Source organism: Blastocystis sp. subtype 4, assembly GCF_000743755.1.
Source record: "Blastocystis sp. subtype 4 strain WR1 chromosome Unknown seqid_0061, whole genome shotgun sequence".
Lineage (NCBI taxonomy): Eukaryota > Bigyra > Opalinata > Blastocystidae > Blastocystis > Blastocystis sp. subtype 4.
In genome coordinates, this window is record NW_014569486.1 from 11914 (window position 1) to 25565 (window position 13652).

A 13652-nucleotide genomic window follows, 5' to 3' on the forward strand; every position below is an offset into this window, starting at 1 on the left:
ATTTGTTACAAACAAGCTATACCTCACTTTCCAAGTACTAAATCTGCCATGAAGTAGGTTTGGTTCATCTTTATGTAGATTGTATTCACACATCTTCCATCAGAATGAACGTACGAAAACAATATGGACCAGCTTGCGATCTCTCCATATCCCTCAACTTCACAGAGGTAGTAGAATCCACACGACATCGGTCACAAAGTTCCAACCAATACACTTCAAAGGCAGGAAGATACTTAGTTGAATGATTCCAGTCCGCTTTCTCATGGAGGAGGGTCATTATATCTTCGACAGTCAGAAGTCCATCCCCATCTACATCCATCACTTCAAACCAGAACCGAACACTAGACCCTTCCATTCCATCCTATCCATGATTGATTCAATGATTGATTACATTGAAAAGGATATTGAACATCACATATGCCTCATAGTATAACACTTCTTCATTAGGACTACCCATCATTGTATTGATAGCTCCGATAGCTCTATGAAGACATAATGGGGTGAGTGTATGAACCATCGAACTCATTAATTGCTCGCAACTAACACACAGATAGTGATGTGATGCCAATGATGATGAATTACAAGGACTGCAGGAATGATGAGGCAATTGTTGATCCGAATCCAATCCAAGTGCAATCGATTCGAAACGTGTAAAAATTTGCTGAGTGTATGTGGGAGCAAACGGAAGAATAAGAGTGATTGGCTTGGTATCTAGAAGATCCAAAATATGCATCTATCCTCTTATGATCATGATTCTCCTACTAGATTTGATGACAGAATCTGACTACGTCGAATCTTTGTACTTGTAAGTCCAGTAAGATCAAAAAGAATTGCAGCAGCAACTGTTGTGATATAGATACAGCAATGACAACAGAGTTCTTCTTCACAAAGAAAATCAGTTTCTTCAACATCATGAATGGATGAGATCGCTTGATGATGGGTTCGGAGGAAATCACACACCATTTGTTTCACCGTTTCATAGGCTATTTCATCATTCTCTGTCATCAATCGGAAGAGTCTCTGCTTGTTTGAATATCCTAGCATGAGACTCTCCCAAAACTCGACAAAGGATACTGACCCGACAATATCAGGAAAGGCAGTATCAGTAACAAGAAGACATTCATTATTGCACGATTCAGGATATTGAAATTGCTTCATTTCAAGCATTCGGGGATTAGTAGGAGATTCTGAAAGGATAGAACGACTCTTCGGAGATTGAATCCGTCCGATCGGTTTAAGTACGGATGGGTGGATGAACAAATTGTATTTGCGAAATAGGAAGAGATGAAGAGCAGAAGGGATACACAGATGCTCCATCAAAAAAACACAAAATTGATGATCCAACATAATTAGTTGTTTCTTACCACAATACTTGCGAAGAATCCTTAGTTCATCCGTCTGGAGAGCGATCAAATATTCGTAGTTTGTAAGAATTACTGGAGTAATTCCATGACTAGCAAGTTGTTGTCGCAGTCGATCTTGCTCAAACTCTAAGCGCCGTTTTTCCTCTGTCATTCCTTCTAAGAGTTCCAGAGTATCTTGATACTGTTTCTGAAGTCGGTTGATACGCTTCTTCTGTTTTTCATCCTTCTCATGGATACGTAATGACTCAGGAAGACCGTCTTCCAAAGGTTCTCCGTTTCGTCCTTTGGGAGAAAATAGAGCCATTTGATTGTGGTAGATGGTTCGATACATGCGATTCTCCTTAATCACTCGTTGTAGTCGGAGACGAAGAACATCTGTTCTCACGGGCTTAGCTCTACTTTTCATTGGATCACTCCTTTTCTACAGATATTCGGCCGCTCCATCCAAAAGACACTTTTCTATCTATGGAATTGTTTAGGTTCTTTCACCTACATTATCCTTATCTGTTGATGCAGAGAGGATAATGACTGGAATGAGAAAAAGACGAGGGTCATTCTTCATGACTTGCATCATTTCCCACCCACTCATTTCCGGCATAACTAAATCTACTAAGGCCACTGCATACTACATCTCATCTCATTCTTGGATCCTACATCACTATCGACATGCAGTTGCGATAACGCTTCCTTTGCTGAGGAATAACAGTCAGCAACATATCCACACTTTGAAAGGATCAATCTACTGTTAATTATTGATCGAATCCTACTTCAACGAGGAGAGAGTGGCGAAGGAGTCATCGACACACAACACTCGCTTGCTTTCTCCACTCTCATTCACCGACGATTTGGGAGACTCCAGTCGATCCACAATTTGTGATAAGAGTCGGAGAGAAGGTGGGTCGACCATCAGTTCATATTGAAACACATGTTTCTGTTGTTCAAAGAATCGACGGTACTTTTCCTTGCATACGAGAAGGAGAGTTGTCTGATACATCAAAGGATCAAGGGACATGGAAGTGATCAGCTGGATCCACGAAGTATCGTAACAGTGGGCATTTACACACACAAGAGAACACGAATTTTCTCGACAATACTGCAGAGTCTCAGTGATCGTCTGAGAAAGCAGAGTCACATATCCACGGGAGGCGAAAAAAGAACGCAGAGCAGAGGCAATAGATGCTGTGAAATTACAACAGATGATAATCTTCTCTCTCTCAGCTTCACTCATCTCTAATAGTCTCGTTACGAGAAAAGTATTTCCAATGCCCCATTCGGAGGATTGAAAATCAGGGATAATGATAGCGAAGGAAAACTACCATGGTGTTTTCACAAAGCATTTTGGATAAACGCTTTCTTTTTCCTTTTTGCTGAATAGCAAGTGTGTTTTGTGTCAGAAACAATGGAGTCTATGATAGAACCACCATTGGTGTCTTCTCTTGCTAGTCGCCCCCCAGGTGCTACTTTCTCCCCTCATAACAGTGAGAGGCAGTTTCCATCCATCGTACCATTCATTTGGTTTCTACTGAAGATCTAGATGACTCCGCATTGTTCACGGGTAACTATTCATGGAGTACCGGCTACAATGTCTGACAACGATGTTTTTGATTATATTTCTCAGTTTTTCCCCATTATAAGCGCAGGTGTTCTACGTGATACAGAAACAGGTGATGGTTGTTGGAATTATGTCTCTCTTCTCATATCTATAGGTAGTTGTATCGTAACAGTCGAAACTGAGAAATGTGGTGAGTTTAGTAGTTTTGTGAATAATGAGTTGCATTTCCCGAGAGTAGCTTTGTCCTGGCCCTTTTATACTAGATGAGTCGAAAGACACCTCCCTTGACGAATCGAAGCGTCTCTCCTATCTCAATCCATCCGACGTCTATGTCGCGTGATTTTGGGATCAGTGATCATGTCTTTCAAAGTGATTCTCCCTTTTACTCTCATTCCTTGTATCATGTTCTTTTGTATTGTCTTTTTTACATCTAGTTACCTTCAGATGGTCCATTTCAGTCTACCTTTCTTGCCAACGATCCCTTGGAGTTGAGGCAACCATCTGAAGGCTCAAGTCCTCTCACTCCGAGTCGTCGCCCTCTTACACCACGCGACGTTCTTGTTCGCTCGGATTCAGATTTCTCTCCGATTCAGAAATCCTTTAGCGATATCGAGTCTAGCGCCTCCTTCTCCTCTCGTCCTTCCTTCCTCTCGGCTACAGCTATTCCATTCGTTCACAGTGATTTCTCTCCTCGTGATCTGCACTATCACTCGCATTCTAGTCTGGAACCTCCGCGTTCCCATCGTGAAGGGCCTCCTGGAGCTAATCTATTTGTGTATCATCTACCACAGAGTCTGGTGGATGCGGATTTGGAGACAATCTTCTCTCCATTTGGCACTATCCTTAGTGCGAAAGTCTATATTGATAAGATCAGTGGTGAGTCCAAAGGATTTGGGTTTGTGAGTTTTGCATCGTGTCAAGCTGCTGAAGCAGCTATTGTGAGTATGAGTGGATTCCAGATCGGAACGAAACGGCTGAAAGTGCAACACAAAAAGGAAAAAAGTCGCCTGTAGAGATGGAAGGGAGCAATCATATGTAGTCCTGTTAGTCGGAGAATAGAGTTCCAGTCTGCTAATTACAGTGGTTTCTAATCTTCTGTAGTTACTATTTTGTCAGTGTTGCTTACAGAAATGTGAAGAGTTGCATTCTTGATTGCATGTATCACCACAAACAGACCATAGGAAATCTTCTTTGTTATATCCTGATGGGTTGAACACACTCTATACTGAAGGAGCGAACGACACTCTACCGGATCAAATTGCGTTCCATTTCCATCAATCCCAAAATACTCTACCGTCTGTTGCAAGAGCTTGGGATTCTGGAAATTCTTGTTCTCTTTCATCTTCTCCACAAACGACAAGTTGTTGGAACGGTAGTACTCTAAATCCTCTTTTAGACTCTGCTCCACTTGCTCTTGTTTCTATATCCTTATTCGACGACAATCACCCAATTACACTTATATCTTGATTCGACATTATGGTTCTGATGGTCTCTACCCAACAATAGCGTTGGACTTTTGCTTGGATAATTTGGTATCAGAATGGAAATTTGTTTCTGTCTTCACAACAAACACAGCATGGCAATAGCAGAAGAAGACTAGTTAAGCTTCTCAAGTTCCTTGATACGGTTAATAATGTCAACCTTATTGACATCAAGGACTTCTCCGGCAACAATATAGTTGTCCATAATCTCGTATACCTTGTAGAAGTAGAAAATAATGTCCATTTCACACACACTCTTGAAATACATGTCCAGAGTTTCCACAAGGAAGTGGATTGTCTCGAGTGTTAATAGCTCGTTATCTTCCATGTCAACGGCCACTGTAAAGAACAATCCAGCATAACGGCGCGTGATCAGTTTATATGTACTGAATTCAATGAAGTTCGTAACCTTGCTATCTCTTGCAGCCACCAGCTTGTGAATCTCGTTTTCGAGACGAGCTTGTTCTTCAAACTCCACAGGAATGTACCACTTGGAAAGACGCGTCTTTCCCTGTCTATTCTGAAGCAATAGATAACGAATCATTGTACAGTTAGCTCGAAATGGATGAGAATCATCTCTGAAAAGAGATTCATGATTATGAATATGTCCCACACTATTCACTCTTTTCACTCAGAGAATCGCAAAAGACGCTCAAATGTATTACCACACATCTATATCCATCCATCCATCTCCTAGTTCACGATACTTTCACATAATAAGTTCTGCTTTCATAACTCATTGAAAGTTAGAAACACTTGATGAGCTCGTCTCCAAACGATCAAATTGAAAAGGATCGTCAGGATGTCGAAGAATTCAATCGACGTCTACTTGAGAAAGATACACAGAAGTCGTCTTCAAATTCGTTGGATACTGTAGACGATGCGTCCAAGCGATTGACAGCGCAACAGAAACGTGAATTGGTTCCAGAGCTGCGAGAGCTTTCGCGACAGGTGTATTTAGAGAAGAGACAGAAGAAGCAAATCGAATTGCTGCAGAGGGAGCTAGAAGACGAGCAGATGGTCTTTGATGAACATGACCTCACTGAAAATGAGCAGAAAGATCGTGAACAGAAAAGAGTTGCATTTAGGAGAGTGGATAATCCATAGAGAGTCTTGGAATTGGCAACGAAGAGGAAGCACGTTGATGATGAATTGCCCGTCTATGTAATGCCAACTTCTGGCCAAGTGGAAATTGTATTGATCAATAACGTTTAGATGGTCGATGGTCATGAGGTTTTGAATCGGGATATGAAGGGTATAGAGCAGCGTTATGTTCCTGAGAAGAAGCGTGAAAGCGATCAGGATGGCTGGGAACGTAATCAAATCGAAATGACAAAGCATCAAGCTGGAGCTGAAGATCGTCATGTCCAAGGAAGTGATTATGAGATGGTTCCAATCGACGATATTGAGTTCGTGGAGTCCCTGGTTCAGCAGGGGTACAACATTGAGCAGTTACTGGCGGAGAATAAGGCTCGTGACGAGGCTCTGTCGCATGCCCAATCGGAGTTTGAGAAGATTCAGATCCAACGTGCCTCACTTCCTGTCGCTCGTTGTCGTGAGCAGATCTTGGAGTATGTAGCCAAGTACAACATTATCATTGTGGAAGCTGAGACTGGATCTGGTAAGACGACCCAGATTCCACAGTTCTTGTATGAAGCTGGATACTGTAAGAAGGGAATGATAGGTTGTACTCAACCTCGACGTGTTGCTTGTATGGAAGTGTCTGCCCGTGTGGCTAAGGAGATGGGCGTGAAGTTAGGTAATGAAGTAGGTTACAGTGTTCGTTTTGAGAACAAAACGAATGATCGAACAGTCATTAAGTACTTGACAGATGGTATGCTGTTACGTGAGTTCTTAACTGAACCTGATCTTTCCAGCTATAGTGTGATGATGATTGATGAAGCCCATGAACGGAGTCTTCATACGGATATCCTTCTTGGTCTTATCAAAGATGTGAGTCGAGCACGAGATGACCTAAAAATTATCATTTCTTCTGCTACCATGGATAGTGAGAAGTTTAGTAACTTCTTTGATGAGGCTCCTATTCTCAGTGTTGGTGTCTCTTGTATTTATTGAGGTGTAGATTGAGGGCCGTCGATTTAATGTCACTACTCATTATCTCAAAGCTCCGGAGAATGACTATATTGAAGCTTGTATTGTCTCCATTCTCCAGATTCACGTCTCACAGCCTCTCCCAGGTGATATTCTTGTTTTCCTCACAGGTCAGCAGGATATCGAAGCTGTTCAGGAAGGATTATTACAACGAACTCGAGCACTTGGACGGAAGATTAAGGAACTGCTCGTTTTACCTCTCTATTCGTCTTTACCTATAAAGGAACAGCAATTGGTATGAGAAGTCTAATGGACTGAAGAATAGTGTTTCCAGCCAACACCTGAGAATGTGCGTAAAGTGGTACTTGCTACGAATGTGGCTGAAACCTCCCTGACAATTGATAATATCTGTTATGTTGTGGATTCTGGCCTATGTAAACAGAACAGTTTCAATCCTCGTTCAGGGATGGATAGTCTGATTGTGACCCCTATCTCGAAAGTAATCGATTCTACTTCTCTGTGATTGTAGGCAGCTGCAATGCAACGTGAAGGTCGTGCTGGACGAACACGAGATGGCCATTGTTTCCGTCTTTACACAGAGTATACGTTTGAACATGAACTGCCTGAATTCACTATTCCTGAGATTCAACGTACTAATCTAGCTTCAGTTGTCTTGATGCTGAAATGCATTGGTATTTCGGATATTTTGCATTTCGAGATTCTTGATCCTCCTCCTGTTGAATCGATCATGCGAGCTATGGAACATCTCTATGCATTAGGATCTTTGAATGATGAGGGAGAATTAACGAAACTTGGACGGAAAATGGCTGAATTCCCGTGTGATCCTACAATGAGTAAGTGTATTGTAGCAAGCGAGAAGTATGGCTGTGTGAGTGATATTCTCACAGTTTGTTCCATGTTAGATGTGAATAACAGTGTCTTCTATCGGTCAGATTCATTGGTGAATGTAATGATTAGACCCAAAGCTCAAGCCATTCATGCAGACAATGCACACCAATCCTTCAGTCAAGGAAGTTATGGTGATCACTATACTCTATTAGTTGTGTACAATCAATGGAAAGAGTCGAATTATGATGAGGCCTGGTGTTATGATAACTTTGTGCAGTATCGATCAATGGTACGTGCTCGAGATGTGAGAGACCAACTCGAGGGACTGTGCGATCGAGTGGAGATAGACTACAAGAATGATAAGCCAGCTGACGATACTCGTAACGAACGTGTTCGCAAGGCTCTTTGTGAGGGGTTCTTCTATAATATTTGTCGATTGCAGAAATCGGGCGAATATCAGTATGCAATAGGGGTAGATGTGAATGGATAGTACTGTGAAGAAGCCGAAAGTGGTAGCGATTCATCCTTCTTCGTGTCTCTTCAAATTGGAGAATCCACCGATGTTTGTGCTGTATAGATATGAATGGATTGTTAGTGTAGATTCCAAGAACTGGTGTTTACAACACGAGAATACATTCGGATTGTAAGCGAGATTGATATCAAGTGGTTGAAGGAGATTGCTCCTCACTACTACAATAGTAATGACTTAGCAGAGGAGAAGAAAATGCCTAAAATTAAGGGATGATTGTTATTTAGTTCTGTGTTTGTTCATTAGACGATTGGTAGTATGTATAAAGGTATTGTCAAGAGCCTTTAGATGGGTTCTCACTATCAAGAAATTCGTCCTTATGTCCTCTATCGTAATATAACAGTTGTTTTCAGAGTATCAGTTTGGGATGGCCCAAATAGAATTAGACATTGTCATCAATAGAATGACTCTTTATCCCCCATATCTCTTTTTATTGCCATTAATCGCTTCAGAGGAGGTAAGGAATAGTGATTGATTGTAGTGGGATTGCAAGACACACTCTATAGCGCTCTGTGGGTGGAGCGATGTGATTTTCTCTCTTGCGACAAAGGTTCATATCCAATAATCCCTGTTGATTCAATGAAACATGGACATCAAGTATGACATAGTGTAGACGATTCCTGTCTTATCCGACTGGTTCTCGTTTGTTTCTATCAAACAATTGTAGTCATTAGATATCATAAGTGGACTAAAAGGTATAATCGGGAAGTTGTTACTCTGAGTACACTCTTGTATTACCTTATGGATGCCCGCTACACATCTTTCCAGTTCTGCATATTTAGTTGTGTCTGAGTAGTTCGTTTTGCTGAATGTCATCTGATTTGTGATCGCTTTCAATCGATTCTCATATTCACAACGCCAGTACTGTGGTACAGTCGGCTGTTTCAGTAACGTCTGACATTTCCCAATCCACTCTTCGATTATTTGTCTCTTCTTTCGTTGGGCAACCAACAGACTCTCTCGTTGCTGGAGAGCATCATATTTCTGTTGAAGATTTCCGTGTTCCAAAGTGAAGTTCTGTAAGGAGGTTAAGTTAAGATCGCTCACATCGACAGTTACATGCTGTTCTTTAGGAAAGCTCTGTTGAAAGCTATGAATGCAACAGCCTCTACACAAATCCTCCTCCATGCTTCCTGTAAACCTAGTATTCACTTGAAGAACTATGGTTACTTCATCACGACTGGAGGAGATCGTTTCGAGAGCAAATCCTGAATGACATCACGAATGAACACAAGTCGAGCTGTACTTCCTTCCAGCAGTACGACTGAAGTCTCTGGACTCTTTTCAAGACATGTATTGCATAATTTCAGAATTGCATCAACAATGGTGTTACAACAGTTCTTAAACTCGTCACGTGTAATTAAGATAACACAGTCTTCATCTTCGCATTGTATTCTCAGTTCACATCGATCTAAACCGTCAGGTGTGAACAGTTTCTTGCATGCTTCACATTGAGCAGCCACATCCGCTCTCCACCGTTGACTCTCCTTTGTCACATCGACTCCTTCATTTTGCAATTTCTTGTATACCATTTGGAGGAGACTCTCGTCAACTTGCCGACCGCAGCACTCTGTTGAGGACTCACAGGTAGTAACTCGAAGGGAGTGTTCCCTGAAGACAGTTGTGAATGCAGTAGTGTGAGAGTAACCAATATCCACAAACAAAACAGTGTTGGAATATGAGTCATTCCAGTGTAACTCATGGTAGTAGCCGTACTGAAGAGAAATGGCTTGGGCTTCATAGAGAAGTTGATAGTCCTCATATCCAGCAGTTCGGAGAATCAAGTGGAACAGTTGGATTTGATTCGATTTCCAATACATTGGTACCTACAAAAGTGATCCCACACCATCACACAAACTGCAATGCATGTATTCTTTCCCGAATAATCGGGAATCACACGTCGAATCACGTTCTGAACTTCGTGAAGAATAATCGCTGCTGCTACGGGCGCATTCATTTGTTCCGTAATATCTCCATTAACATTATAACGGAAAGAAACATAGTTATTGTCTCCTTTCAGTAATGATGCATAACAATCAATCTTCTCATTCACATGACCATCAAATGGAACTCCTAGATACTGTTTAACAAAGCCAACGACACTTTGTGGATTGCGTTTTAACTAATTGTCGAATAACCCAAGAAAACATACAATTTGAGATGCCTGGTCACAGACTAGAAGCTGTTCTTTTGAATACCCTAGAATGGGCCTATTTGTTAGCGAACTGTTGAATCAGTTACATTATTCTTCGATCCTTTTGATAGCAGTTGAGGATTGTTTTCATTGTAGATAAGGCACTATCTGTATCCCTTCCGTTTATCATACAACAGTATATCGAATGACATCCAAAATCAATTCCAATATATATACTACTCGCTTCTGATGTCATTATGCCAGTACAATATGTATTGAGTGAATAAAAATGAATGGACAAACAATAACAAAACTAAATGACTATGCCTTTTCCTTCTCTTTTGCTTCTAATTCACTCCATGAAGGAGCATTGTCAAACACTTCCTGTAGACTCACAGCTGGTTTGCGTGGTCGAGACACTCGTTTCGTTTCTTCACACACTGTCCAACCTGTAAAGTAGGCAATATCAAATGTTGCGATAATCCCTCCATTCTTTGAAGGATATAATTTCTACGTGATTAATGTCTTGTACAACAATTACCTTGTATAGTTCATTGGCTTCTTTTAACGTTACTCGAGAAATCAGATTACGACGTTCTAGCATTGCGTTGTTCTCTCCCATTCCCTTCCAATCAGTAGTTGGTAAATCCCATACCTGAAGATGATGCATCAACTGAAGAATATCGCGATATTCCACTGTAATGGGATGAGACTGGACCGACGTGATGATAAACCCTGCTTCCTTCCTGTAAAGCGTAATTCAAATCCATACTACCAAAGCATCGCCAATGGCTCCCGGAGTGGGAAGAGGGGATGTATGTGGTGCAAGAACTCCCTCTACTTTCATATCTGTCTTTTCCAATACAGTTCGCAGTTCCTTCAACGTATTACAGGCAAACATAGCTCCGGTGAAAAAACCGTCAGGAATCAACACCCGATATACCTCACGAAATGCCTGTAGAATATCATTAGTCCAGTGAAGGAAGAAAGGAGATACGACCAAATTGGCTGTATGGTATAAATGAAGGAAGTCGATGAAACAAAAAGAATGGATATGTTCTTAAACGGCAAAAACTCTTCATTTACTTGGATGTAGTATTTCTCAACTAGACATTAGAACAAAGATACATCTGTACTTTCGGGATCAGACAAAGAGGAATTATTGGACCGACACAGTTTTAACATCTCAACTACACTAACAGCAAAGAAGCTTGATTACAGGACGAATCACATTCATAAATCGTTTTAACTCCTCCACGTCCTCTCAGATTGCATGCAAATTGACCATCCCAGCAACCCAAATCAATAGTAACAGGAAACTTGCGGTTGATATCCTAAATGATCATAAATATATCTAAAAATGACAAGCAACCGATCAGTGATCTCCTCTGTTACATCCTTGCGGAAATAGGAATAGTCCTTCATATCGGAGCGCAATGCCACTTGATTTCGGTGTGCAATCACAGCATCTACATGCTCATAACAGGATATCATTCGTTACCTCGATCAAACACCTCCTGTTTAGAAGAAAAGAAACGAAGAAATGAAAATCGTAATGGAATTCGATTTCTACACAAATGGAGCATGGAAACAGTCTCTACGAAGAGAACTTGAAGATGTCAGAAAAAGGCACGGTTTTGGCAACAATCATTCAAAGTTCACTCTCAATGCAGTAGTGATTCAATCAATGTCATTGACTCTGTAGAGGAGATCCACTGGCAAGAAAGGCAGATCAAGTCTATGTAAGCGATCTCGATTCGGATAACCATGTAGTCTACTCTATTGCAACAGAAGGATCAGATGAAATCTGTATTTCGAAATCTCGATAGGGATGGGGATTCTCGATTGAACAAAGCAGAGTTCCGATCTCTTCTAAATCAATGTTCCATTCCAATGACAGAACGGGGTAGGTGATCGATAGATGTGGATCATTCCAAGAATTCGAGTACTTTTTTACCACAAATCAAATTTCAGGATATGTGGATTATTCGCACCTTCGTCAACTAATGAACTCTCACACTTCAAATTCTGTGGGTAATGTTGTTTATTCTCACTGTAGACTAATTGGAATGACTCAATCCTCAATGAAAGCACGATGGCCTCATCTTCAAATGAGTACGATCGCATGATGCTGCGACTAGGTGAGGTCAAAACTCAGTCGAATCCATATATGAATCCATACAACCACTCGCGACCGCAGAATATTTCTAGGATTGAAAGTTCTTTTGTGGAGGAGAATCCTGCCTTTACAACTTCGATATTTCGTACAGGACATCTCCTTCGTCCAGTGCAACAATCAGAACAGGAAGCGGAAATTGCATCCATTACTAAAGAATTGCTAGATTGTATGGATATATAGGATACTAATAACTAGATGACTTTCGGACCAATATTCAATTCGTCCATAAACATGTCATTCTACAATCGCCTATTCCTTTTCAAGATAGTATCTATGTTATCTTACTTTGATATAGGTACAATTCAAACATTGATCGTGGGTCTGCAACAAGAATTAAGAACCATTGCTAGTCTTCGCTATTCTTCGGTATATCCTATTACAGATACAACAAATGAGTACAAATGTGTACTACAGCTTCTATGGCAGACTTCTGGCCAACAAGAGATGTACTTGGGTCGAGAGGCTTGGAAACGGTTATGTGAGCGCTATGTTCGTACTGTTGGCATGACATGCAAGTGGATGGTGGACATCCATCCTGATTTCTATAAAGACAGGTTTCTTGTGTACAAATAATGTGTTTGATACAAACAGGAACTTATGGTATTGAGAAATACCAGTGTGTTTACTTCTCGTTACGAATACGACGAGCCAGCTGCATATCACGAGGCATAATAGTCACACGCTTGGCATGGATAGCACACAGATTCGTATCCTCGAACAGAGAGACCAGATAAGCTTCAGCAGCCTCCTGAAGAGCCATAACAGCAGAACCCTGGAAACGAAGATCGTTCTTGAAGTCCTGAGCGACTTCACGGACCAGACGCTGGAAGGGGAGCTTACGGATCAGAAGCTCGGTGCTCTTCTGATACTTGCGGATCTCACGGAGAGCCACAGTTCCAGGTCTATAACGATGGGGCTTCTTCACAGCTCCAGCAGCGGGAGAAGACTTACGAGCGGCCTTAGTAGCCAGTTGTTTACGAGGAACCTTTCCTCCAGTACTCTTTCTTGCAGTTTGCTTAGTACGAGCCATTTCAGTTGTTCAAATCAATTATGAGGATTTGGAAAAGCGCGGCATAAAAGCAGAAATCGTAGCGGGTGATATCCAAGTCAATTATTGGGTAATATGATACATAGTCTGATTTTAACCAATCATTCGGAGCGAACAGCAGTGTATAGATTTTTCTTTCCCGCCATACCATTCTGCTGCTATCATATTTTATTTAATCAACTAGAAAACTAATCATGTCTGGACGTGGTAAAGGAGGAAAGGGACTTGGAAAGGGAGGTGCTAAGAGACATCGCAAGGTGATGCGTGATAACATTTTGGGTATTACGAAACCCGCTATTCGTCGTTTGGCTCGTCGTGGAGGTGTGAAGCGTATCAGTGGTCTGATTTATGATGAAACCCGTTCTGTGCTGAAGACCTTCTTGGATGGAGTGGTTCGTGATGCTGTCACCTACACTGAGCACGCCAAGAGAAAGACTGTGACTGCTATGGATGTCGTGTATGCT

At 41.4% G+C, this 13652-nt stretch overlaps 10 protein-coding genes across 10 annotated transcripts; 3 read left to right on the forward strand and 7 right to left on the reverse strand.

Moving 5' to 3' along the window:
• Nucleotides 1–85: 85 nt before the first annotated feature.
• JH06_2551 (histidine kinase) lies at nt 86–2592 on the reverse strand (the record flags this gene model as incomplete). Its single annotated transcript, XM_014673037.1, has 7 exons — nt 86–361; nt 392–733; nt 763–1759; nt 1790–1827; nt 1858–1989; nt 2019–2103; nt 2132–2592. 7 exons carry the CDS (start codon nt 2590–2592, stop codon nt 86–88), a joined length of 2331 nt encoding a protein of 776 aa, XP_014528523.1.
• Nucleotides 2593–2898: 306 nt separating this feature from the next.
• Nucleotides 2899–4007, forward strand: JH06_2552 (hypothetical protein; the record flags this gene model as incomplete). The annotated part of the gene is made up of 5 exons (XM_014673038.1): nt 2899–3037; nt 3071–3150; nt 3180–3320; nt 3351–3925; nt 3956–4007. The coding sequence occupies 5 exons, from the start codon at nt 2899–2901 to the stop codon at nt 4005–4007; spliced, it is 987 nt and encodes a 328-aa protein (XP_014528524.1).
• JH06_2553 (hypothetical protein) lies at nt 4004–4391 on the reverse strand (the record flags this gene model as incomplete). The annotated part of the gene is made up of 2 exons (XM_014673039.1): nt 4004–4336; nt 4371–4391. The coding sequence occupies 2 exons, from the start codon at nt 4389–4391 to the stop codon at nt 4004–4006; spliced, it is 354 nt and encodes a 117-aa protein (XP_014528525.1).
• Nucleotides 4392–4512: 121 nt separating this feature from the next.
• On the reverse strand, nt 4513–5130 carry JH06_2554 (hypothetical protein; the record flags this gene model as incomplete). The annotated part of the gene is made up of 2 exons (XM_014673040.1): nt 4513–4912; nt 5111–5130. 2 exons carry the CDS (start codon nt 5128–5130, stop codon nt 4513–4515), a joined length of 420 nt encoding a protein of 139 aa, XP_014528526.1.
• A 284-nt stretch (nt 5131–5414) lies between these two features.
• Nucleotides 5415–8043, forward strand: JH06_2555 (hypothetical protein; the record flags this gene model as incomplete). Its single annotated transcript, XM_014673041.1, has 8 exons — nt 5415–5474; nt 5505–5591; nt 5613–6449; nt 6481–6744; nt 6775–6948; nt 6979–7757; nt 7789–7869; nt 7899–8043. 8 exons carry the CDS (start codon nt 5415–5417, stop codon nt 8041–8043), a joined length of 2427 nt encoding a protein of 808 aa, XP_014528527.1.
• A 950-nt stretch (nt 8044–8993) lies between these two features.
• JH06_2556 (hypothetical protein) lies at nt 8994–10151 on the reverse strand (the record flags this gene model as incomplete). Its single annotated transcript, XM_014673042.1, has 4 exons — nt 8994–9653; nt 9686–9949; nt 9980–10037; nt 10069–10151. The coding sequence occupies 4 exons, from the start codon at nt 10149–10151 to the stop codon at nt 8994–8996; spliced, it is 1065 nt and encodes a 354-aa protein (XP_014528528.1).
• A 131-nt stretch (nt 10152–10282) lies between these two features.
• JH06_2557 (s-adenosyl-l-methionine-dependent methyltransferase) lies at nt 10283–10862 on the reverse strand (the record flags this gene model as incomplete). Its single annotated transcript, XM_014673043.1, is given in 4 exon segments — nt 10283–10471; nt 10494–10616; nt 10636–10707; nt 10737–10862. The coding sequence occupies 4 exon segments, from the start codon at nt 10860–10862 to the stop codon at nt 10283–10285; spliced, it is 510 nt and encodes a 169-aa protein (XP_014528529.1).
• Nucleotides 10863–11151: 289 nt separating this feature from the next.
• On the reverse strand, nt 11152–11455 carry JH06_2558 (SAM-dependent methyltransferase; the record flags this gene model as incomplete). The annotated part of the gene is made up of 2 exons (XM_014673044.1): nt 11152–11295; nt 11327–11455. 2 exons carry the CDS (start codon nt 11453–11455, stop codon nt 11152–11154), a joined length of 273 nt encoding a protein of 90 aa, XP_014528530.1.
• Nucleotides 11456–11841: 386 nt separating this feature from the next.
• On the forward strand, nt 11842–12713 carry JH06_2559 (hypothetical protein; the record flags this gene model as incomplete). The annotated part of the gene is given in 5 exon segments (XM_014673045.1): nt 11842–11867; nt 11883–11991; nt 12021–12306; nt 12336–12407; nt 12436–12713. The coding sequence occupies 5 exon segments, from the start codon at nt 11842–11844 to the stop codon at nt 12711–12713; spliced, it is 771 nt and encodes a 256-aa protein (XP_014528531.1).
• Nucleotides 12714–12762: 49 nt separating this feature from the next.
• JH06_2560 (histone H3) lies at nt 12763–13339 on the reverse strand (the record flags this gene model as incomplete). The annotated part of the gene is made up of 2 exons (XM_014673046.1): nt 12763–13125; nt 13271–13339. The coding sequence occupies 2 exons, from the start codon at nt 13337–13339 to the stop codon at nt 12763–12765; spliced, it is 432 nt and encodes a 143-aa protein (XP_014528532.1).
• Nucleotides 13340–13652: the final 313 nt, after the last annotated feature.